A 23,561-nucleotide genomic window follows, 5' to 3' on the forward strand; every position below is an offset into this window, starting at 1 on the left:
CCCCCAAAACTCAAAAAACCCTGTAAAAACTTCCAAAAACTTTCAGAATTTGCAAAAACCTGCCAAAAAAAACCCCACCTTCACAAAAAACTTCAAAAATTGTAAAAAATTTTGAAAAAATTTAAAAACCTACCCCCAAAGGTGACTATTGAGTATTTCAGGGCAGACCCACCGCACGCGGAGCCGCGCGGCCCCCCCGCCGGGTTCCGCCGATCGCTTCCGCGCTCCCCAGCAGCGGGCGGGGGCGGGGCCACGCGCGACCGCTGGGCGGCGCTGTTGGACCGCGGCTGGATCCCGCGCCGAGACAGGGCTGGGGGGGGCGCGGGGGGGGCCGGGCCGTCGGGGAGCTACGGTACCCCGACGGCCGCGCCCCCCGTCCCCCCCGCCTTCCCCTCTCACCGCTTGACTGGGGGGAGATGGTAAAAGGGAGGGGGGTGTCTGGAGGAAAAAAAAAGGTACGCGCGCCCTTTAAGAAGCGAAAGTGGGCGTGTCCCCGCCCCGCAAGGCCCCCCCCGCGCCGCTCAGCGATTGGCCGTGCCGCGCCGGGCTGCCCGCTCCGTTGCCTGCGCGGAGGAGTAGAGCGATCGTCGCGGCGGGCGGCGCCGCTGTGCGGGAGGGGACGGCGGCGGAGGCGGCGGGACGGGAGACGGAGGCAGGCGGCGGGGAAGCGGCATGGGCGCCTGACGCCCGTCCCGTCCCGCCGCCGAGGGACGATGGCGCGGCCCCGCGGCGGGCGGTGGTTGCTGGGCGTCCTCCTCGCCCTGTGCCGCTTGGCCGCGCCGCTCGCCAAGAGCCTGGAACCGGTCTCCTGGAGCGCCGGGAACCCCAAGTACGTGCGGCGGAGGGGGCGCGGGGGAACGGGGGGGGAACCCGCCTCGCACCCCCCCGGCAAAAAAAAAAAAAAGTAGGCCCGGGAGAAATTAAAAAAAAATAATTAAGCAAAACCGCAGGATTTTTGAGGAAAAAAAAGCCCTCCCCGGGAAGCGGCGCGGGCACCGCGAAGAGCTTTGGTCGACGGACGGAGAGGAGCGACCCCCGGCTGGAGTACGGACCTCGCCGAGCCCCGGCTGCTGCGGGCTGGTGCCTTCGGGTTCTGAAAACAATGTACTTCTCGTTTTTACCCCCCAATTTTTAAAAAATTTATTGGCTTTTGAAGGTTTTCTTACCTTTCAATTTTTTTTTTTCATTTTTCAAAAGGTGTTTCGTTTTTTAGATTTTGCCTTTTTTTAACATAATTTTTACCTTTACATTTTTTATTATTTCCTTTTCCCCTGGATGGGGGGAGGCTCCGCCGGCGCCGCCGCCCCTCGCCCGGCCGCGCTCTGGAGGGTGCCGGGGGCCGGATCGCCGCACTCTCTACCTCGCCGACGCTAGAGTTGGATTTATCCCTTTTTTTTTTCTTTTTTTTTTTTTAATTATTACTATTTTTTCTGGCTTTTCTCTTTCCAAAGCAAGCCGCGGAGGAAGGCGGGGGGCGGGGGTTGGGCCGGCGTGGGACCCCCCGGCCCGGGTCCGAACAAAGCGGCGGGGCCGCGGCGTGCCTGCACAGCCCCGCTCCGGCTGCGCTGCCGCCCGCTGTACGCACGTATAGATCTGTATGTGCTGTGTGTGCGGACGCGTCTGCCCCGGCGGAGGTACAGGAACAATGAGAAGGAGCTTTTCCAGCGCGCCGGGCTGAAGGGCAAGGAGGAGGAGGAGTGGAAGGATCGGCCGTGGTCCCCTGACCCGGGATGCTGGTGTCAGGGTGGTGCTGGTAGCCCCTGTGCTGGGGGGCTTGTAGATCTTGTAGATCACAGCGTGTTTGTTGGTGTCGGCCCCTTATCCGTTTAAAAAAAGAAAAAAAAAAAATCCTGCTTTTGGCTTGATATATTTTCCCCACCACCACCACCACATTTTTCAAAAAAAAAAAAAAAAGAGTTTTTGAACAGTTGGAGAGAACTGAAACAATCTGGACGACATTCCCACTTGGACACTTATATTCCAACCAAATAATTTTTTTTTTTTTTTTGGTGAGGGAGGGGAAAAAAAAAGCCACTTTGCAGGCACACGCGTGTGCAGGCACGCTCCCGAGCTTCAGCCAGTGCGTTGTGAAGGCTGGGACGAGGGCTGCCCGAAGTTAAATTCTCCTTCTTGGTGTGGGTTTTTTTTCTCTTCTTGGAGCTGTGGCTGTGAGCAGAAAGAGCCTTTACCGTCGGGAATCGATCTGCTGCTTTGTGACTCTGAGGTGTCAGTGAGAGAGAGGCAAATCCAGAAAAATCCCTTTTGATTTGAAATAAAAGGGCAGCTGGAGGTGGTAGTGGCCTTGGCTGGGTGGCATTGGGGGATGCCATGTCACCCCAGTCCTCTTTACCGTTGGCCTGGGAATTTGGGGGCAGGCGGCCGGCAGGCTGGGAGCCGGAGGGTTGGCATGCCAGTGGCTCCCCCCGTGCTCCCCATCTGCTGGGTGGCTGCCTGCGGTGGTCTCCTGGTGGTACCTCAAGGTGTGTATCCCTCAGTTTGGAGCTGGGTGGCTGCCCGCCCTCGGCACAGCTTTCTGGGTGCCCACCACCCGGCATGGGGACGGCTGCCAGTGGTACTGGGCGCAGGGCAGTGCTGGTGGTGCCCCAGCCCAGCAGTACCCACGGGGATGGGAGAAGGTGGGAAGTGCCCAAAATGTTGGCGTTCCCACCCAGAAATGGCTCAGCCAGGGTGGGACGGGCGCTGGGGAGGATCCCAGCGGCGAGGTGGGAGCCGTGGCTGGGTTTTGCCTTGGTGGTCGCTGTTGATGCCCAGCTGTGGTCCTGCTCGGTCTGACCCTGGAGCCTCATTTTTGGGGTCTGTCTTTTAGGGTCCCCCATTTTCTTTTAGGCCTTCATGCCCCCGCCTCTGACATTTGCAGGTTGCATGGTGTCAAATGCAGTTGAGGAAACCAGTCTGGGGAGTTGCGCGTGGTGTGGGGTCTGGGTCCAGTCTGGGGAAGAGCTGTGCTCTTTGTTAGACCAGGACAGCTCTTCTGCGGAGATCCACGGAAGCCCCCACACGCGCTCACCACCATCCTTGGGGCTCTCCAGCCCTTCCTCCAGCGCTCTGTGGGCAGTGCCGTGCCTGTGCCAGCCCTCTGCCCCGCTTTTCTGAGCTCTAACTCTTGTTTTTAGAATAGAGTGCTAAAGCCTTTAAAAATAACGTTGCTAAGTGGAATTTTCCAACAGATAGAAGAAGAAAGCGTTGCATGTCTGGCATTGGTGGTATCACTGTAAATAAGGAAAATATTTTTCTGCCCTTTCCTCCCCTGGGCAGCTTGGGGCCGCGCGTACAAAGCCTGAGCTTATAACTTCACTGGGGCATCACCGGCAGGTTCCTGATCTCGTGGTGGTTATCGGAGGGATGCTGATAACACGTCCGATGGAAGGAATGATTTCCTAATCGAGTTAAGACTGGCTTAAGCTGTAGCGCCGTGTGCTGTGCTGGGGAAGCGTTCCCCTTGGCTCCTAGGTGCGTGGCCAAAAGCCAGCCCTGGAATCATCACTGTCTCCTTATTGTGAATAATTCTGTGTTTTTTTAAGGGGAAAAAAGTAGGCCTGGAGATGCTTTTGCCGGATAAAAGGTGGTAATTGTCACAAACCTGTGCTTGGGACCAGCTGAGGCTGAATTAGATCCCCCTGAGTGAGCTTTCCCTAGGATGGCTGTGGAGCCCCAGGATGGGCTCTCGGGGAGCCAATATGGTTTTAATTTTATTCCACTGTGTCACTGGGGGGGTGGAGGGTGCTGCTGGGATTTAATCGGCCCCTTTGCTGCTCAGCTGGGGGGTTGGTGGAAGCGTGCTCTTGTTGGACAGCCAGGAATTGCAGGAGAAATTCTGGCTAAATCCTTTCTGTACTCCCTTGGCTGTAATTTTGGAGAAATATTGACCCTGGTGGGCTCCTGTGCCGACCGTTAAAAGGAAGCATTCCTAATAAAATATGGTTTGGAAAATTCATTTCAGGCTGGAATTTGCCTCTCCAGAAAGTATTTTAATAAGGAGGTGGGGGAAATGGGACACATCATCTGCGCAGCTCTGAAGAGCGGGTCGTTTCGGCTCCGCTTTTCTCTCTTTATATGAAGTTTTACTCGGCCCCACTTGCTTGCTAGCTGTGCGGAGCCGCGCTGCAACTTTCTAAAAACAAAATAAATGCATTTATGTAAAAAATAAATAAAATAGGCAGGGCGAATAGGGGAAAACCAGACAAAAGTCTAATCCTTTGTGGTATTTTTATTTTGTCTTTAATGGCGTTATGGTGTCCTATTGAATTCTGTAAGCACTGAGTTTGAAGCCTGGTGTATCTTTGCCGTTTTTAATGCCTTTTACGGGAGACAAAGTGCTTGCTGGAAGGTTGTTTCCGAGGGGAATGGCTGGCCTGGAGCTCTGCATCGGTGGGCTCACACTTGTCGGAGCAGATGTAATTTAATTACTGTACCAGTGGGCACATGAGGCGCTTCACAGTATAAGGAGTTGGGAAATAATGAAAGCATGCTGCTTATTTTTAATTAAGAGCCACGTTTGGCTGGCTGAGCCATCAGAGACTCCCCCTTCCTGGGGAGAGGTGGGGGCTCCGTTGGGTGTGGATGGTACCGAGAGGGATCCGATGGCCCCTGCGCATGCCTCTGCCTCCCTGGCTCTTGGCTCCATCTCCAAAGGCTGCCGGGGGCTGGGCGAGCCTGGGTGCTCTGTGTCCTGGTTGGAGTTGCCCTCTGGAGTGAGTGGAGGATCCCTTTCCAAGCCTGCCAGGCGGTTGTGGCTGGGTGGGTGCTGGGGGACCCTTTGCTGGGTGCTGGGCTGAGTGCACCCCCAGCATGGAGGGCTCCTGCTCTCGCTCTCCGCAGGGCAGAGCCCCCGTGCCTGGCCATGTGGCAGTGACGAGCAAGGTTACTCTTCTTGCTGTGCCTGGGGAAAGGAGCACCCAGGGCTCCTTGCGTGTTGTTTAGGAATGACTTCATTAACTTAAATTAAAAAAAAAAAAAAAAAAGTGAAGGCAGCGCTGCGGCTATTGCAGTAGCTGGGTAAATACCACTGGATTCTATAAAATGGATTTAACTGCTTCCTTTAAAAGAAAAAAAGAGCCGTGATGGGGTGGCTGATTGATTGTAAAAGGAGCCGTAGCTTTCTCCAGAGCAAAACAGCTGCTGCAGCTCCTGGAGCCGCATGGCAGCGGGGACGAATGGGGCTTTTGTGCCTGTTCTGGCTGTGGAGGGCTGGAGGGAGCTGGCAGGGGGCTGCTTCCCTCCGCGGCCGCACCTGAGCGGCTGCATCGCTTTTAGTTTTATAAGCTGCTCCAGGGATCCCTATTCCAAACAGGCTGCGTGCAGCAGGGTGGGATGTGCCCTCATGTGGTGCAGCCCTGGCTGGGTGGGCAGGGGTCCCCCTGCCGAGCGGCTTTACGGGGTGGGCAGGGGTGTTTGCCCCGAGCAGCTCTACGGGGTGGGCAGGAGTCTCCCCCCCCAAGCAGTTTTATGGGGTGAGCTGGGATTGTCCCCCCTGAGCAGCTTTATAGGTTGGGTGGGAGTCCCCCCAAGCAGCTTTATGGGGTGGGTAGGGGTCCCCCATGAGCCCCGCACATGTTTATACGGGTCATGGGGATTGCAGCCAGCCAGTGTGCATGTGCAGCCTCTTGCACGACACGTCGGGAACGTTTGGGTTGTCCCCTGGAAACTGGGGGCTTGGCGATAGGGAAGACCCCTTCTATCCACGTAGGATTTGTGGGTGCTGCTGGCCCCACGGATCCCTTGTGGCTCTCTGGTCCCTGCCCCGCTGGCAGGGCACCCCATCATCAGCACAGCAGCGGCAGCACTGCCGGGAAGCGCTGGGGTCCGGTGGGAATACATCTTGTACCGATCAGTAGCACATGCTACTTGGAGTCTGGCAGCTGAAACAGGGTGGGGAGAAACAAAGCTGAAATCCATTCTGTGTCTAATTAATGATTGCTTGTATCGGGAGAGCAGGAGGAGGACTCTGGGCTCTGCGCTATCTCGGCGTCACATCTGGGCAGGAATGTGGCGGCCATGCTGCGGGGCTTTTGTTGTGCTTGCCTCAAAAGAGCCGGGGTCCTTTCTGGTGCTTTCTGACGCTTTTTCTGCTTCCATCCCTCTCTCTGGGGCAGGTGGTGTGGCAGAGAAACCTCCTCCGGCAAGCAAGGAGGGGTGCTGGGGGCGTTTCGCCTGCTCACAGAGAGGTTCGGCACCCCTTGGCACGCACCCGGCATCCTTCGCGGAGGTTTTTCTTGCCCCTTGTGTATTGTCTCCGGTCGGAGCACTGGTGCTCTGCTTGTGGCTGTGCCGGAGCCTCGGGATCCTGGTGCTCCCGGTTCCGCCAGCCTGTCTGGGCTTGGTCCCTGATGAGTTGGACAAGCCGGGGCTAAACGTCCTGCTTGGTTAGGCTGGGTTTGGGCACGGGGTGGGGTTTGCACGGCCCCCGCGCTTTCGGGGAGCAGGGTTCTTCCTCTGGGGCTGGAGCCAAACCCTGTGGAGGCTGTGGGTGATGCCTGGAGGGGAAGGTGGGCTCCAGCATCCCCCTCCCTGGGGAGGGCCAGGGGATGGGGGGACAGGTTTGGGGGGTTACTCGCAGTGTTTCAGCGAGCGGTGGCTTCTCTGCTGCGAGTTCTCCCCACCGGCACCCCCGGGCAGGATCAGAACCCGGCTCAGGTGCCGGCGTGGCACCCCGGCCAAGCAGAGCAGCTGCGCTTCAAAAATGCCAGCTATTTATAACCCTGGCTTGGCTGCTCTGGAATAACCTTTTCCTAGCCGCAGCCGGCCCTTCCCAGGTGGGCTGCTCCGCCTTTCCGAGGCCGTGGCACTGGGCTTTGCTGTGGGGGCTGCATGGAGAGCTGGAGCAGGGGGGCTTGTTAGTGTTCATCCGTGAGCTGCCCTCAGTGTTTTCCAGGGGTCTGTCCTGCCGCGATGCTGTGCTTGTGCGTATGTCCATGTGTGCCGTGTCTGGTGGGCTTGGGCTGCAGTGAGAGGCTTCGTGCCAACGCGGTTGGATGCGGGTTGGCTCTCGGTGATGCCACCATGGAGGTGCTGGGGACAGGATGCCCAGGGGATGCTGAGTGACGAGCTCTCTGTCCCAGCACCTTCAGGCTGGCGTTGCAGAAGTGCCTTCCTCGTGATGGCCAGGCCCCTCTCCCCTGCAGAGGCCTGGGGTGTGTGCCGTCCCTGCGAGGGGGGTCCTGGCTGGTTTTGGTGGCACCTGAGCCTGCCTCAGTGCTCCACGTGCCGTGATGGGAGATGAGTGTCCCTTTTCCCGGCAATCCTTTCCTTGTGGCTGGTGGCTCCCTGGCTTGCAGCACGATCCCAGCCTCAGGAACAGTCTGCTCCGCCTGGCTTTCAGCATCAAATGGCTTCTAAGTAGGTGCTTCAGAAAAAGCATTTTTGCAGCTTATCAGCTATAAATACCCTTACACCATTAATATTGATCACTGAGCGTTTGTGTGTTTTCCTTCTCGTTAAGGCTGGGAAACGTCAGCGGCTGCACGTGCATTAGTGCAAGGCTGAGGCTCGACACTGTCCTCTCTTTGCTCCCGCTTTGAGTGTTTTAATGGGTTTTTCTGAAACCTGTAGTGCAGTCTGGCGCGTGGGCTGTCGCGCGGGGACGGCAGCCTGGGGTCTGGTGGCAATGCGGAGTGATGCTCGGGGACGCAGTGATGCTTGGGGATGTGGTGGTGCTGGGCTCTGGCGTTCTTTGTCTGGGCTCACTGTAGTATTGCAGCCGAACGCGAGGGGGAGGTTTGCAGCCCCCCCGACTCCCACTGGCGTTTTGGGGAGCAAATTACTGACGGGCGTCGGAAGGGGGAGTGGGCGCAAAAGCACTTCCCGCCTTAAGACAGGGTGTGGCCGGTCCTTGCCCGGGTGGGGGTCCAGGGTGGGCTCCCCCGGTGCCAGCAGGGGTGATGGCGTGCCCTGCCTGCAGCCGGGCAGGCAGCATATGGAAAGGATCTGGGTGTAATATCCCGGGCTGTAGCGCGGCTTTGCTGAAGAGGCCACTTCAGCAGGGGACGCGGCGTGGTTAGTCCTCCCGGCTGACACATCCCAGGCTTTCCTCAGACTTGAAAGAGCTCGAGTTCGCCTTTGAATCTGAGGATTTATAGCCCTTTTAGGCTCTCCAATAAAAGCACGGCTCCTTCCTCAGATAGAGCCCACCGTCTCCCTCCTCCGGGCTCATTATCCTGGGGATTTGTGTTGCTTGCTCTCGCTCTGTTGTTCACTGCCGCTGCTTTCTTCAGATGTGCGGCCGAGAACTTCAGAGCATAAAAGAAGAGCTGGAGGAGCTGCGGGTCCTGGCCGCGCTGCCAGGATGTGGTCCCTGCCATGGTGTTGAGCAAAGGCGGCTCTGGACCCAGCAGCGCGTGGGGAGAGGACCCCTCACCTGACGGTGCTGGGGGTATGCCAGCATCTTGCCCTGCAGCTGGGGAGCATCACTCCCCCGGGCCCCGTCTGTTCCCGGTGGTTCCCCTGCCATCCCTCGAGGGCTGTGAGCAAACCAGGGTGCGATGCTGTCCCGCTGGGTGCAGGGTGTGCACCCAACCCCTCGGCCTTGTCTTGGCCCATGTGGGCACTTAAGCATCCTCAGCCCTACAGATCATGTCTGCTTTATGCAGGCACGTCAAGCCTCTAACTGTTTAAAGAGAGGCTTAGGAAAGAGTCCAGAGAAACGACATAATAATTATTGTATTACAAATTGTTTCCTTTAATGGGCCCTGTTGGATCGCTCAGTCTGCTAAACACATTGTGCCCTCCCCCAGCCCCGTGCTGCCGCGGCCCCTTTCCACCGCTCCAGCCTCCCCTCACAAACCCAACCCTGCTGGAAAATTCCTCTGGCCGAGGAGCCCGGCTGGTGGGGGGCTGTGTGGGGACCCCCTCGGGGGCTGCGCAAGGTGAGGGGTGGCCCTGTCGCTGAGGAGGGGTCCTCTCCCTGCGGAGTGGGTGGTGGTCCCAGCCCCTTCCCGTGCTCTGGGGCATTGTATTGCCTTGGACCGTGCCGTATCCTAAGGGATTTCAGGGCGGTGGCACCTCCAGCTGATGCTGGGGGCTGAAGGGCATCTACTTGCCATGCAGAAACCTCTGCCGTGCCGGCACCGGTGCCATGGGATAGGCAGAGCAAGCTCCCTGCCCTTCCCCGGCATTTCGGTGCTGGCGTGGGGGCGGACGGCTCCCAGGCAATTTTTTGGCAGCTCCCACCCCTGAGAGCTGTGGGGTGTAAGGAGAGGAGCCACCAGCGGCAGCGCGAATTTCTTTGTTGCCCCCAAAGAATAAACGTGTTGGAATTAAGCAGCAGGTTACGTTTCTTCAAGGCCGAGCAGCAAATATGTTTTAAATTTGGCAGCCGGCAGCGGAGAGCGGGTGGGAGAAATTTTCCAGGTATTGCGTTACACTTTCCCCTAAAAGGGCTCTGCTTTGGGGCTGGGGATTAAAGGCAGGAGAGGAGGGGGCAGCCGTGGGGCCGGGGGAGCAGACCCCCTTCTTTCTTACGTGCTCAGAGCCCCGTACGCTCCGGCACGCTCCGGTGGGCACGGGGATGGGATGCTCACCCTGGCTGACTCGGGCCCTGCTCGGGGGATGGCCGGGATGGATTTTTGGGCTTCCTCCCTCTGGGTGTGATGGGAAATTTCCACCTGGCTGTGGGCACCGCCCCGCTCCGACGGCCTGCCGGGCTCTGCCTTGCCCTCCTCTCCTCTGATGTCTTTAATAAATGTTTCATGCAAGAGTGAACCTGGGTTCCACTCCCAGCACGGCACTGGGGCTTGGCCAATTAGTCAGTTATTTTGGAGGAAGAGATATTAAATTATTTATTTTTTTTTTAATCTCAGGCCAGTGCATCAGCTGCAGCCCCTCTCCTGTGGGAAGCGCTGGGGTGGGGGGCGAGCTGCGGGGGCTTTGCATGATCTCTGCCGTAGTGACCTCTCCCTGCAGCCCATGAGCTCCGGTGTGTCCCCACTGTGTTCGGGATGGGGAGCTGCCCCTTGCAGCAAGCAAGAGATGGGGTCTTGGCAGCTGCCTCTGCTCTGGCTCGCACCCTGTGCCCCCTGCACCTGGCTGTCCCCCCCGCCCCAGTGTGTCCCTGGGCGGCCAGGCGGGTGGTCCATGAGCATCCCCTCTGGAGCTGGCACTGGTGCATCCCATTGTTCCCAGCTTCCTTCGCAGTGGGAGGAGGAGATGATGCTTCCCCAGGAGGTGGGGAAGAGCTGTCCCCGTGCCGTCTGGGGGTGCAGAGCCCCCTTCCCTCTTGCTGGGCAGAGCTGAGGGGGCCAGGGAGCAGGGGCCCATCCAGATTGGGGTTGCGGGAAGGTGTTCAGAGGTGTGAGGGACTGGAGGCAGCTGGAATTTCCCCTTCAGCTGTGTTTGGTTTTAGATTTGTATTATTCTTCTTCGTGTAAATTCTGCCAGGGCACGGTCTGGTTGCGCACCCCTGCCTGCGCATCCCTGCCGGTGTGTGCTTGCCGGTGGCGTGCCTCGCTACCCCTACGCGCCCGTTAGCTGTAGCTAATTGCCGAAATAATTTGGGCAGCAGCAGCCCGGCAAGGAAGCAGTGCCAGGCCAGGGCTGGTGGAGGAAGGGGAGAGGAGGGTCCCTTGTGCAGCCGTGTCTCCTGGCCTTGCCAGCCCTCTCCCACCCCTCTGTCCTGCACCGGTATGGCCGGCTTTGCGCCTTTTGGTAGTGTTGCTACAGTAGAACTTTTTCCTATTTTCTTTTCTTTTTTTCGCTTGCCCAAGCTACAGGAAAACTTGTTGTTGGGGTTAGGGGATGAAGGAAAGCCTGCTCGTGTGATGTTGGGGATGGTGGCACTGATTTGGCTTGGTGTTCCCTCCCTGCCAAACGATGGGTGCCGCATCCTGGGGGGAGGCTCTGCAGGGCCACCCTAAGAAGAGAAGGAGTTTGGCTGCGAGCACTTGGAATGGCACGTGATGGTGCACAGGCCAGCTACCTGGCTTCACGTCTTGGGCTTTTCCCTCCTGTGTTCTTTTGCAGAATTAAAATTTCTTCCCCAAAAGGCCAGGGAGGATGGCACCCTGGCATAACAGTGGGGAGCAGCCAGTGCCCCCCCAGGGACCGGGCTCCAGTGACCACCTCACATGGCTGGGGACAGAGGGGGTCCCGTGCGAGTTCCTTCCCAGGAGTGGTTCCCAATCCCAGGGAGGTTTAACATTTGGTGATGCTTTTGATCTCTGCCCTGACTTGGTTAGCGATGGGTGCTGCTTCCCTAATTACCCCCTTCATGTGGGGCTGTGCTGGTTGTTTGTGCTTACCTGGTCTCTCTCTCAAGAAAAAAAAAATACCCTGCAAGGGTGTGTGCGGGGTGGGGGAGCACAGCGTGCTTTCCCATAGCATGCAGGAATCCTACAGTGCTCTTCATATAGCCCTGGGTGCTCCCACCCACGGCAGGCAGTTTCATGCTCCTTGGCTGGTTTCATAACATCCAGGAGAGGCACGAAAGCCTTCCCAAACCACCTCCCTTTGCTGTGCGTGGAGCCCATGCGCTTGGGAAGGCAGGTGGGGGTGCCCCCACTTTCAGGGTGCCAGGCAGGCAGCGGTGCTGGGGGTTCGCTGGTTGTGCCACCCGTCCAGGGAGCGCCGGTGCCCGCCTAGCATCCCTTCTTGGCTGGGTTTTACTCCTTTCGGGGTGCAGGCTGCTCGCTGTGCCTGGGCAGTGGCAGGGAGAGTGGGGGCATTCCTGCTGTCCCCAGCCTGGGGAGGGGCATCAGGGATGGGGAAGGGCTGCGTGGGATCCCCCCGGTTCCTGCTTTCTGAGACGAGGCCCTTTCCTCCTTAATTTTCCTCTTTGAGGATGGAGCCGCGTGGGTTGAGGATGGAGGCGCATGGACCATTCCCGCAGAGCTCCCAGGAGTTCATCCGTGCCTGTAAAGCAGCTGGGGGTTTGTAAAGCATCAGACTTGCAAAGTAAAGCATTAATGTGCTGCTGCATCATACCAGTGCACAGATGGAGCAGAGAAATTTTTGTATTGCTTATCCGAGAGCGCTTTCTCCTTAAGGTACCTGCAAGTGCCTGTCCCAGGTGTGCCCAGTTCACCCCGTGTGCCTGCAGCTGGGCAGGAGGCACCTTGCCTGCCCTGTGCTCTGTGTTGGGACAGCCTCTGCTGCCTACTTCGTGTCAGGGAGGGGGTGAGAATCCCTTCCCTAGTTTGTTACAGAGATTTGTTGATAGTACGAATGGTTTCCTTACATGAGGGTGGGGAGCGGGTGACAGATACAAGAGCAGTGGGATAATTGCTTCCAGATGCTGCCTCCCTTCCTTGCTGGGACTGTGGGTGTTCCAGTGCCCTGCCAGCTCCAGTGAGCAAAACCAGGGAGTCAGCCCAAAAAACAGGGCTGGCCTGAGCAGTTTCAAACAACTTGGGATGCGATGGCCCTTGATTTCACGGCATCTTCTGGCAGCCGGCGTGGTCCTGAGCGGCGGACACGAGGCTTTCCTCGTTCTGCCCACCCCTGAGCTCGGGCTTGATGAGAAATGCATGGGATGAGAAATGGGAATGGGGACGCGATCCGGAATTGGCAGCAGCGGCTGCATTGTGCACTGCAGGCGGCTCTCCCGGATCCGCACCAGAGGAGACTGCCTCTGCTGCGCCCGGCTTTGCCGCGGCTCGCTCCGCCTTGGGATGCTTGTGCTGTAAACACCGCGTTTTTTGGCATCCGGACTTACTTGCAGAGAACATCCTTGCTAGCGATACTATTAATGATTATTTATTGGTTCTTAATGCCAAATAATGTAAACATCTAGCTAACGCAGCACACGTGTTGCCCATGCAATGCAACATCTCCGAGTGCTTGGTGTTGGGTCTCAGTGCTTTATGAGTTAGAAGGAGGCAAATGGTGGGTTGTTTTGATAAACTCCCCTGAAGGGATAGATTCTTGAAGGGCTTTGCTGCTGACCTTCTTGTTAATTACTGCTCTGCAGCGCCGGGAGGACCAGCTGAAAGGGAGTAATGAAGCATTGTCATCCGGCGCGCTCAGCCTGGCCAGGGCCCCGTGAGGAAAACGCCTCCTCCCTGTTGCACCGGGGATGTGTGCGCCTCTCTGCATATTTATCAAGCTGGTTCCCCGTGCCTGGTAGATCTGAGACTCGACTCATAAGACCTCTTTTAAGGTTACGGTTCTGACCTTGATTTACACCAGCAATGGGTGTCGATGCAGGATTTTTTTTCCCCAAGGTAACCGCAGTAGAGGTAAATCTGGCTGATGATAAAGGTGCAGTGGAAGAAAAGGGAGCAACATGTCTTGCCAGCGTGTTCTGGCGATGGGCACAGGTTTGACTTCCTTGTGTTTCCCCCTGCTTTTTTAGCCCCAGACAAACCTGGGTAGGAAGGAGAAAGGAAGATGTGAACAGAGGAAAATTCCCTAGTCCTGTGATTTCTGTAGTGCTTCTGAAGGTGAGAGTTGAGTCACTTTGCCTGGTACCAGCTCAGCAATTCCACCTTGTCCCCGGAGTGTGTCTGAAGTCACGCAGGGAGAAATAATGCTCGGGGTTAAAAATAGATGCTGACAATAGGAAAGGAGGACTGGAAAAGCTCCGTGTACAGGGGAGGTGGACAGAGCCCAGCAAAAGGCATCAGGATTGTGCGCTGCTCGAGCTGGGCTTTAATGGCTTAGGCTGGAATTAAACCTCGGTTGCACTTGTTGTAACCTGGAGCGGATTTTGCTCTTGGGCTTGGATGTCAGTCAGTCAGCCTGGGGGGAGAGTGCCTCTGGTTTCAAGGGTCTTGCAAAAGTTTGTTAGTGAGGGTGCAGTGCTGTTGGGGCCAGGGCTGGGAGGAGAAAGCAGCTCGTTAAATCCTAATTGTTCGAGGAGGGCAGGTGGGACAGGGCTTTGGCAGAGGAGAGCCTGGCACAGAGTGGCAATGTTCCAGCTCCCCTGGCATTTTTTAGGACTGATCCGGAGAGGGAGGGACTTAAACTCCATATGCTTTGTTTTCCAAGCTGGGATGCACAGTCCTGCCGGTGCCCAGAGTGCTTTGTCAGGCTGTCCCAGTGCCACCAGCAGCCGCCTTGCTGAGAGTGGGGTGTGCAGGGTGCTGCTTGGCCGGGGATGGCGGCGGTGCCAAGGAGAGGGTGCTGAGCGGTGCAGAATTCCGCAACCCTTGCCTTGCCCGAGGCTTTTGTTAAAGCTCATTAAAACCATCTGTGGTTACCAGAGCCTGACCAGAAAGCCTGGGCGGCAGCGGAGGCTGGGGCAGACCGAGTCCCTGTCCCCATGGTGGGGACACGGCCAGCGCTGTCCCCCCGGGGTAACTGCCAAGCAGCGGGCGGGAGGAGACGGGGTCACAGCTCCTGCTGGAGCGGGACCAGGAGCGATTCCGGCTTCTCTCTTAAGGCTTTTTTCTTTCTCTCCTGTTTCTTTTCCTCTGGCAGCCTACTCTGCCCTCTCCACCGCACGAGATGCTGCGAGTACAATAGGGCTGCGAGGTGGGGCGGGAGGGTGGAAGGAGATGAAAGGGGAAAAGTAAAATTGAAGCATGTCTGGAAGGGCATTTTGATGTAAATGGGACTTTTTGATAGACTTTGAGAGACACCGGCAGAAAGGGCACCGGCCCCCTTCAGTGCGCTGAGCGCTGGGCTCAGCTCTTTCATTTACTTGGAGAAAAGGGCATTTTTTCATCCCCTCTTGGGTGCACCCACAGCTCCTCCCCGTCCCCATCCCCGCGCGCGTTCTGGTGTGGAGCAGCCCTGTGTGCGTTTCTTAATGAAGTCAAACAAGTAGAGAGTCCTGTTCAAAATGGGAAAGTAGCGGCAGAACCTCGGGAAAGGGAGATGGCTTCTTGCCAGCCGAGTGGGCAAACCAGGGGTGGTGGTGGGGGGCATGGCTCCATCCCACCTTCCTTGCTCCAGCAGCTGCTGCCAGCTGGTCCCCTCCCTGGGGAGGGCGCGTGTTTGATCCGCTCTCATCCTTTTGATCCCAGCCCTCGTCCTTGGCATCGTCTCGGCAGCTCTCCTGTGTTCGTGGAGTTGTGGCTTCATTGTGAGTCATCCTCCTTCCTCTCTGCTGCTTTTTTATTTTTCCCTTTTCCTTCTCCTAAGAGAGCACTTACTGAAAGGAAGCAGCACATTCATCCAGGAAACAAGAGCACAATAAACACCCGCCATTTATAGTTTAAAAGGCATCTCCGTCGTGGTTGTCACTGCTGCGTTGATAGACAGTGGTGAGGGGTGGCTGCTGGTGTCGGGGAGCCGGGGGTGCTCCCTGTGCGCATCAGCCCCAGGGTCCCTGGTCCTGCCCAGTGGTGGGGAGCCCTCGGTGGGGGGTGTCACTGGTCTCCTGTTGCCTTCCCATGTGCTCGTATGCTTCTGCTTGGCAGCTAGTGACCCTGCCAAGGCGAGAGGAAGAGGAATGAGGACAGCGCTGCTCTCTGAGTCTGACAGGTCCAGGGGACTGGGAGGGGAGAACCGGGAAGGTCGGTCGGAGCTGGCATCGCATGTCCCCGTGCCGTCGCAGGTGATGGGTAGCCCAAGAGGAGACCTGTCACTTCTCATCTCCATGTTGTCAGCTGAGCCCGTGGCTGAGCTCGTGTCCTCCCTGCACCTCCCCGCTGCTGTGTTCGCCTTCCTTCAGTTGTTGTCCTGCGCACCAAGCTGTCGGCAGTCCGAAAATTTACTACTGGTATAAAACCATCAAAAACCAGAACTGTTAGTCTGTAAAAATGGCAAGGCGATTGCAGGGAAACTTGTTTCTTCCTCTGACAAACTTCTGAGTCAGTCCTTTAATCTCTAATGTAGGTTTATGGTCATCTTTATTGAAATGCTTGGCTCTGCAAAGGATTGACATGTATGACCATCATAAACCAGGAGTTATGGGAGCCCAGAATTGCCTTGATGGTCCAAGTGTCTGCAGGAAGCATTTTTAAAATCCGTAATTGGGATTTATTGGCCATTGTGGCTGAAACTGTCAGTAGAAAATAAAATAATCAGCTCGGGACTTTCCCCCCCCCCTCCCCCCCCCCCCCCCTTGGCATGTGACTCCTTCCACATATTCTTAAATCATTCTCTGTCTTGCCTACATACTTAATGCCTTTGTACCTGGGGGACTGTGGGTGAGAGGAGGGGTGTCCAGCCCTGGTTGGTGCTGGGTGCCTTGGCTCCCATCCCTGCCTGGGGCAGGTTCCCCATGCCCTCCTGTTCCCGCACACCCCCCTGCCTCCCCGTCCTGGGCAGGCTGAACATCTAGTTGGTGCGGTCACAGCCATGGGTGTGGTGGATGTGAACAGGGGGACTGGAACACTGTGTGTGCCTGGAGGAGGCACCTCAGCTGGTTTCTCGCCTGCATTAGCTGGGTCCTGTGAGTGACACATGCTTTTTGGGGTTGTTTTGTTGTTAGAGATGTACGTAACAGGAACAGTATGCTGTGGAAAGGCGGCCTCCTTGGGTCGATCAGGAAGGGTGCAAAGAGGCTCCTTGTGCCTGCTTGTGGGAAATGGAGACTGCCAGGACCTTTATCACTCAAACTATCAGTTTCCATCGAGTTACAACAGTACTGACACCAGTGCATGAGGCCAACTGCACATTCTTCTATAAGACAAGTAATCTATGCCAGAGCCGCAGAGGAGCCTGCGTGGTTCGCTGGGTGGCATGGGCTATGCTACAGCTGCATTAGCCCCGCTCGGTGTTAAAGCAAACCTCAGTGCTCTGTAGCTTCTCCTTGCGTAGGACCTTGGTGTTAAATCTCTTGCTTTTTCTTTTTTGGATAAGCTAAACCCCAATGTTTTATGGGTTTTCCCCCCAGTGTTTTTCCAGTCTTTGAATCATTTCTGTGCTTTGCAGCTGTTCCCCATCCATGTCTGATGTCTGTGGCTATGGGTGGGCAGCATCACTTGTCCAGGCTGTGGGTGGGCAGTATCGCTCTTGCTGGTGCCTGGTGGTTCCCTGCTCGTGGGTGCAGGATGCATCCTGTGCTCCCAGCATCCAGAGGCAAAATTCTGACCCAGCCCTGAGCATCTTCCCAACCCTTCCCTGTTATCTGCAGCTGCCAGTTTGCTCTCCACTAACCTGTGACCGCAAACAACACCCGACAGTGCCGGGTCCTGAGTTAGGCTGAAATAGTCTGCTCGAGTTGATAAAAATCTCTGTTTCTGTTTTGTTTAACAAATATCTTCCTTAATGGCAGAGCTTTTTGTTAAGCTTTCTCATATTATCATCACGCTTAATCATGCAGGGTGTCTTCTAAAAGTACTTTTTTAAAATGCCAGTTTTCATCCAGGTTTTAAAATTGAAATTCATTTTTTATCCAGAAGCAGGATATAAATGACTCTACTAAAATTAGATTAATCCTAATAAGAATGTCAGTTATCATTTCTGAATACATTAAATTTTTTTTTGAAATTTTACATGCCTCTTTAGCTATAATTGCTAGTGTAATTTCTTACATAGACATGGTGTGTCCTCACGGTTGACAGAAATACTTAATGCAATGTCGACACCGCAGTAAGTTCCAAATTAGTGCGTTGCAGTCGCTGAAAACGTTTTGAACTTTCTCCTTAATAAGTTAAAAAGAAAAAGCACCTTAAATGCAAGCAAGGCTACAATGTATTTAGCTCGTCCGAGTAAAGCAGGGCGGTTGGAGGGTGGAGCCCTTCAGAACGGAGGACAGAGGACAGGAAGGGCTGAGGGTCCCCGGGGGACTGCAGGGGTGATTTGGGGTCCAGCAAGCAAGAGCAGGTGGTGAGGTTTGTGTGGAGTGGGGGCAAGTCCTGCCTGGGTCCTGGGGGCTGCAGGGCAGGACTAAGGGGGTTCTACAGCAGCACTTGTGCTCAGTTTAAGGCATGGGAAATAATGAAACCCTTTCCTGATGGATGTGCCGAAACCATCCCTGCCCGGCGCGTGCACGGTGGGCGTTTGATCTCTGCTTTCGCAGCTCCGGTTGCTTGGAGTGGTGGTGCTCAGCGTTGGGGTTTGCTGGGAGCGTGCCACCCGGTTGCAGCCCTCTGCGAACATCTGCCGGTGGCGTGCGTCCTCTCAGCACCCAGACCCCCTCGCCCGGCCTGCAGCTGGGGGCGTACGGGGGGGGACAGCGGGGGGACAGCCGCGTGCCCGGAGCCGGGCAGACCCCAGCAGCCCCATTCATGCAGCGGGTGCTTTGCAATAAACTCCCTGCTGCAGTAAAAGGGTTGGCAGCATCAGCCCTCTCGTGGCTCCCAGCACTGTGGCATGGCTGCGATGTGTCCCCAGCTTGGTGGCACAGCGTGTGGTGGGGTGAGGACCGCAGCGGGAACGCCTGAGCTAGCGGGATTTTGGGGCAAGGCTCTGGGGAATCGCATCTGGCAGCAAAGCGGAGGGGGAGGATGTGGTTGGGGGGAGACTTGGGTTTCTCCTGCGGCATCTCGTCAGCCTTCTTCCATGTGCGTGGGTGGCAAGTTGGAGGTTTTCGACTCTAGGAGGGGGAGGGTGGGAGCGCTCCCTGTCCGCAGGCAACTGGAAACTGCTGCGCGTTGGGCCGGCGCTGGAGCGGCCGGCTGGTGCTCTATCCTCCTCCCCAGGCCCAAGGGCTGGTTTATTTTTAGGTTTAAACCCCGAGCTTTCCTTAGCATCTTGTTAAAGCTCCTGCCGGGAGCAGGGGCTGGGTGTCCCAGGAGGGCCTGGGGACATCCCTGGGGAAGGGGCTGGAGAGGAGCACCTGTCCCAAGATCTCCGGGTCTGGCAGTGTCTGTGACACCTGAGACAGCAATGGCCTTTCTGGTTCCTCTCCTTCTCCTCTACCCAGCTGGAGGTTGTACATTTTATTAAAGTTCAGCTGTATGTGTATCTGGCCTAAAAATAAAGGCAAGTACGAGCCAGCTCTGTCAGCAGGAGAGGCTTAAACCTGACACCCGAGTGCTACGCTGGCCTCTCTCCTGGCCCCTCTCACCGCTCTGCTGTGCCGACCAGCCCTGGACTGGGTAAACTGGGAGCAGCGGAGGAGCGGACAGGGGGAGCACAGGCCATCCCAGCACCTTCCAGTGGTGAAGCCGTTAGGAGGGTCTTTCTCTTCACTGCAGGCTGTAGATAACATAGAAAACTGGGGCTTTTGTGCCTGAACAGGACTCCTCAGTAAAGAGGGAATGTGGGCAGCGCTAGGACGATGTTTTGGGGCGAAGGGGACACCTTTGTCCCCTGCTGAGTGACACCCAGGAGCCCAGCCTAGAGTAGGAGCTGGATTCACGCTTTCTGGTGGAGCTTGCTCACTAGGCTTTGGTGACCTCTCACAGTTTGTGTGCAGGAGGAAAACAGGCGGAAAAAAAGAATCTTTTGAGGTCCCGTGACTCATCTTTAGCTTTTTCTTTGAGACCTAAACCAGACCCCATCCACCCCCATGGTGTGGAGCTGGAGGTCCTTTACAGCCCAGCGCAGCGTGAGGGTGGCAGGGCTGACTCAGCGGTGAGGAATACTGTGTGACCTGGTTACTGGGGCACCTGCGGCACGGCCGCAGCGGCAGCTCTCGGGGCAGCTGTACTCGCACTTCCTTCTGATGGGGTGGTTGAGAAGGTCTTAATAAGTTACAAGGCGGGCTGCTGTTGAGCGAGTTCCCGGTAATGACACGAGAGTTGAGGGCTGGGGATTTGCAGCTGCCTGGGAAGATGGCACTTCCAGACCGAACCAGGACAGAACTCGTTTGGCCACATCTGGGAGCCGGGAGATCAAAGGGCCCAGCAGTGAGTCACGGCGGCGCGGTGAGGGGTGATGCTGGGACCAAGGGGGCTGGCAGCTGCCACCGGCGAGGCTGGTGAAACCCGGGAGACCTGTTGGTGCAGGGCAGGGCATTCTGCAGCCGGGCTGCAGGTAACCATCTGCAGGGATTTCTCCCTCCCCAGTTCCTAATGTTGGGATTAATCCTTCAAACCACAGCATTGCTTCCCTGGGGCGAGCCTGAGCCCCAGTCCCCCCGTGGGACCTGCTGGCAAGTGGGGTCGGTGCCCTAGGGCTGTCCCCTAGCTCTCCGTGGGGTCTCCGGGGATGGAGGCATAGCATCAGGGGCTGCTGGGGGCTGGGGAAGGGGCTTCCTAGGGACCTGGCCACAGCCGGGAGGTCCCCGCTGCCATTGTTTCCCAGGGCACGCGTGGGCTTTATTTTTGTGGAAGTCCTCAGGAAAATGGGTGAGGCTGGCTGCTCCTCTCCCTTGGTTCAGAGGTGGCCGTGGAGCCAAGGGGTCTGGGGACCCTTGGTGCTGGCTGGGTCGGGGTGCAGGAGCGTGGGCAGGTGGCTGATTTGAGGCTCCCAGTGTCAAACTGGGTTTGTGGGGTGCAAAGTTGCCCGGGATATCACTACTGGGGTGCAGGGAGGAAGGGGCTTCCTCTTGCCCAAGGACTAACCACAGGCTGTAACTTCATCTCTTGGCTGTTTGCTTTCAGTTCTTCGTTTTTCCGACCGGGCTGGAAAAGTGAGAGGTGGGAAGGGGGAAGGGTCTTCGGAAAACACTGGGGTTGGTATTGGGTCTGGTGGGCAGAGCCGCTCCCCCCCCCCCCCCTTCCCCTGCGCCCCCCAGCCCCGTATTGTGGAGGGCTGCAATTTGCCTCCTTTCTGTCCCGGCTGGGGATTAATCTGCATGACAATTAGTGGGGCTTGGGTTCCTTGGGCATATTCCTGCCGCTTTCCCTTCCAACTGGGCGCCCAGCCGTCGCCGCGTCCCCTGCCAAAGTAATTCTTTGCTTTGGAACTGGGAGGCGAAATCTCCTCCATCTTATTTCGGAGGGGTCAGGGAAGGAGCGGGAACCCTGCTGATCCAACCTTGTTCCCTTTTAACCTGCCTCCCCCCCTCCTGGCCCCCTGTCCTCCAGATGAGTGGGGCTGCAGCCAGGGCACCAGCATCCAAACCGAAGCGGGGAAACACGCGGGGCCGAGCGGGGAACCCGACTGGGTTGCGCTGGCTGGGTGAGCAGCTGCAGCATCTCGCCTCAGCCACGGGGCTCGTGCCGCTTCTGGTGCCGCCTGGCTTCAGCCATGCCTGCTGGGCTGCTGGGCTCTGCTTACTGTTTGCCCATTTCCTTGGGGGTTTGGGTGGCTTTTGGGGGGTGTGGCGGTTGCGGGTGCAGCATCCAGCTGCCAACCTCTGGCCAGGCAGGCACGGCGGGGGGCTCGTGGTGCGGGCAGGCAGAAGGTGAGCGCAGGCTGCCCACGCCTCGGCCCGCCGCCGCCCGCGCCTCATTGTCTCACTTCTCTCTCCATTCCTACGCCAATTAAAGAGCCGTGTTGCCATTCATGGCCCTTATGGTTTTGTTCAGTTGTCTGTCAGCTCTTGTCAAGCCCTGTCCCCTTCCCCTCCCCCGTTTTCAAAAACAAAACCCCTGACAAACCCCCCTTTGAATCCCCTCTTACCTCACTCCCAGCGTGGGGCCCCATTGACGGGGATGCCGGCGGCGGCGACGGGGAGACCGCTCCCCATGCTGCCTTTGTGGGCCGCCGGCAGCCCCCCGGCCCCCGGCCTCCCCACTTCTTGCCAGCATTAATTAGATAACCCTGCTCGTCTTTATTTCTCCGAGGGGAGGTGCGGGATGATATTACTTGAGGGAGAAAATATAGTGCTTTTTTTCCCCCCCCCCTTCACTCTTTATATTTTTTGGCCAAGCTCTTGGTTCCATCACTGGCCGAGTTGCTTATTGCACTGAGAAATAATGACTGCGCAGGGGGGAGCCCAGGGGAACCCCAGCGCTCCTTATTCTGTCCAAACGGCACCTGCACCCCGGGACGGCGCCGGCAGGAGCCTGGGGTCCCCGGAGCCGCACGCCACCGGCTGCGGAGAGTGCTGCAGGTGGCAGCAGCAGCCTGCGCCACTGCTCCGGCCCCAATTAAATTTCTCAAACTCGCTCATTTACCAGCTTTATTTATTTATTTATTTTCTAATACCCCCTCTCTTGCCGGGTTTGAATTAATATAATTTGTTTGCATGGTTTGGGTGCAACATCTGAACACATGGGGTGCTGCGCGAAGGTGGGAAGATGGAACAGCACGTGGCTGCTCACATCAGCGCCTGGCTGCAAAGGCTTTGAGCCTTCCTCCTCTTCCTCCTCCTCGGGGCATTGGGGCGGTCAGCAGCCATCCCCCTTCAGTGGTGGTCGAGTGTCGGGAGGCAATCCTGGCTGAGCCTGTGAGGTGACAAAGGAAAATCTTTGCCTTTTGGTGGGTGCTGCCACCTGCCTTTGGCAGCACCCAGCCCTGTTGCCGTGGCAGGCTGGGGGTCCCCGTCAGCACCCACCACCAGCAGGTGCCTGGGCAGGGTGCTGGGAGGTGGTAAAAGCCTCGAGCTCCCCATCCTGCTTGAGAGGGTGTATTGACAGTGTGCAGGGGGCACCCAGTGGCTCAAGGTCTGGAACGGGTACCCCTCTCCGGCGAGCCCCGGCATGGCCACTAGTTTCTGCAGTGGCTCTGCTATCGCTGGGGCATGCTTTGGCCTCTGTGGGGTAAAGCCCAAAGCCACCCAACCTCTTCTAGGTGTTTGTGGGTGGCCCATGGGCCGCAGTTGGGATGGGGCAGGAGGAGAGGCAGCTGGAAAGGCAGACTTGACAGTCCCTGCCATGAGAGGGGATGGCAGAGCTTTCTCCCCAGGTTCCCTGCCTGGCTGGGTGCTTTGGTGTCCACCTGTGGTCAGCCAGTGCCATGGGTCTCCATCGCCCGTCCTCCTTGGGGCCAGTGGGGGGGTCTTTGGCTCAGATGCTTTCCCGTGGCCCGTACCTTCGCCACGCTTTGATTACCTGGACGGCTCAGGGAGAAAGCCCTTCTGTGGCACAGGAGGGCTCCAGAGCAGTGGGGCTGGCCATGGGGCTGGGGCAGTTGCTGGCTGCAATGGGAGGCGCCGGCCATGGGCGCCGAGTTATGGCCCGTGCCTGTGCTGCTTTCCTGAAGCCTGGCTGCTGCCCTGTTCTCTGCAGCATCTTTGGTGGCTGGAGCCGACTTCTGCTCGGTTTCTTCTTGCTTCGTACTAACCATGGTGTCACCGCTGCTGGAACTGCCGGGTCCAAAAGCCCTCGACAGCAGGGCAGGCTGACCCGCAGGAGGGCTGGCGTAGAGGGCAGAGCAGAGCCATGGGGATCGTCCTTTTGCCCTGGTGGCCTCTTTAGCCTCTGCTAGTTGTCCCTCATGTACACCTCCCCTGCTGTGGCATCTGGTGCGGGGACACTGAAGGCATAATCTGTACAGAGGGGCAGTGTTGCTGCTCGGTGGGTGGCTTTTTTGGCTGAAGGGCACCTCTGCTAGTGGATGCTAGCATGCTGGGGTGTAGTAGCAGGTGAGGTGTGCAGCTGGCCCTTGCTGTTGCTCTGGACTCCTCCCCAAGGAGAAGGGGTCTGGGCTGAAGGAGGGAGACGAGCCCCTTCTGCAGGCTGCAGGTTTGTAGTTGTCACCTGGATCTTCCTGGCTTCCCATTGCAGGAAGACGCTGCAGGTAATGTGTGTTGTCACGATAAAATAGGTTGGTCATTGGAGTTATAGCAGTGCCTGTGGAACTTGCGAACAGAGCTCAAAGAGCCACGATGGGATCTCTCCTGCTTCCCGCCTGGTGTGGGCAGCTCCGCATGGGTTAAGCGAGATGCTCTCCTGGCCTCCAGTGACTGAAGCCGGTTAGGGAGAGTTACGGTGCAAAGCATT

General features: G+C 57.3%; 1 protein-coding gene across 1 annotated transcript in view; it reads left to right on the forward strand.

The window, feature by feature from the left end:
• Nucleotides 1-578: 578 nt before the first annotated feature.
• EFNB1 (ephrin B1) overlaps nt 579-23,561 on the forward strand; it is a 54,820-nt gene continuing 31,837 nt past the window's right edge. The window contains exon 1 of the mRNA XM_055727513.1: nt 579-829. Within this exon, the coding sequence (XP_055583488.1) occupies nt 714-829 (116 nt within the window). The 5' untranslated portion in view covers nt 579-713. The remainder of the gene's footprint in view (nt 830-23,561) is intronic.

This window comes from Falco cherrug, chromosome 15, assembly GCF_023634085.1.
Source record: "Falco cherrug isolate bFalChe1 chromosome 15, bFalChe1.pri, whole genome shotgun sequence".
Taxonomy (NCBI): domain Eukaryota; kingdom Metazoa; phylum Chordata; class Aves; order Falconiformes; family Falconidae; genus Falco; species Falco cherrug.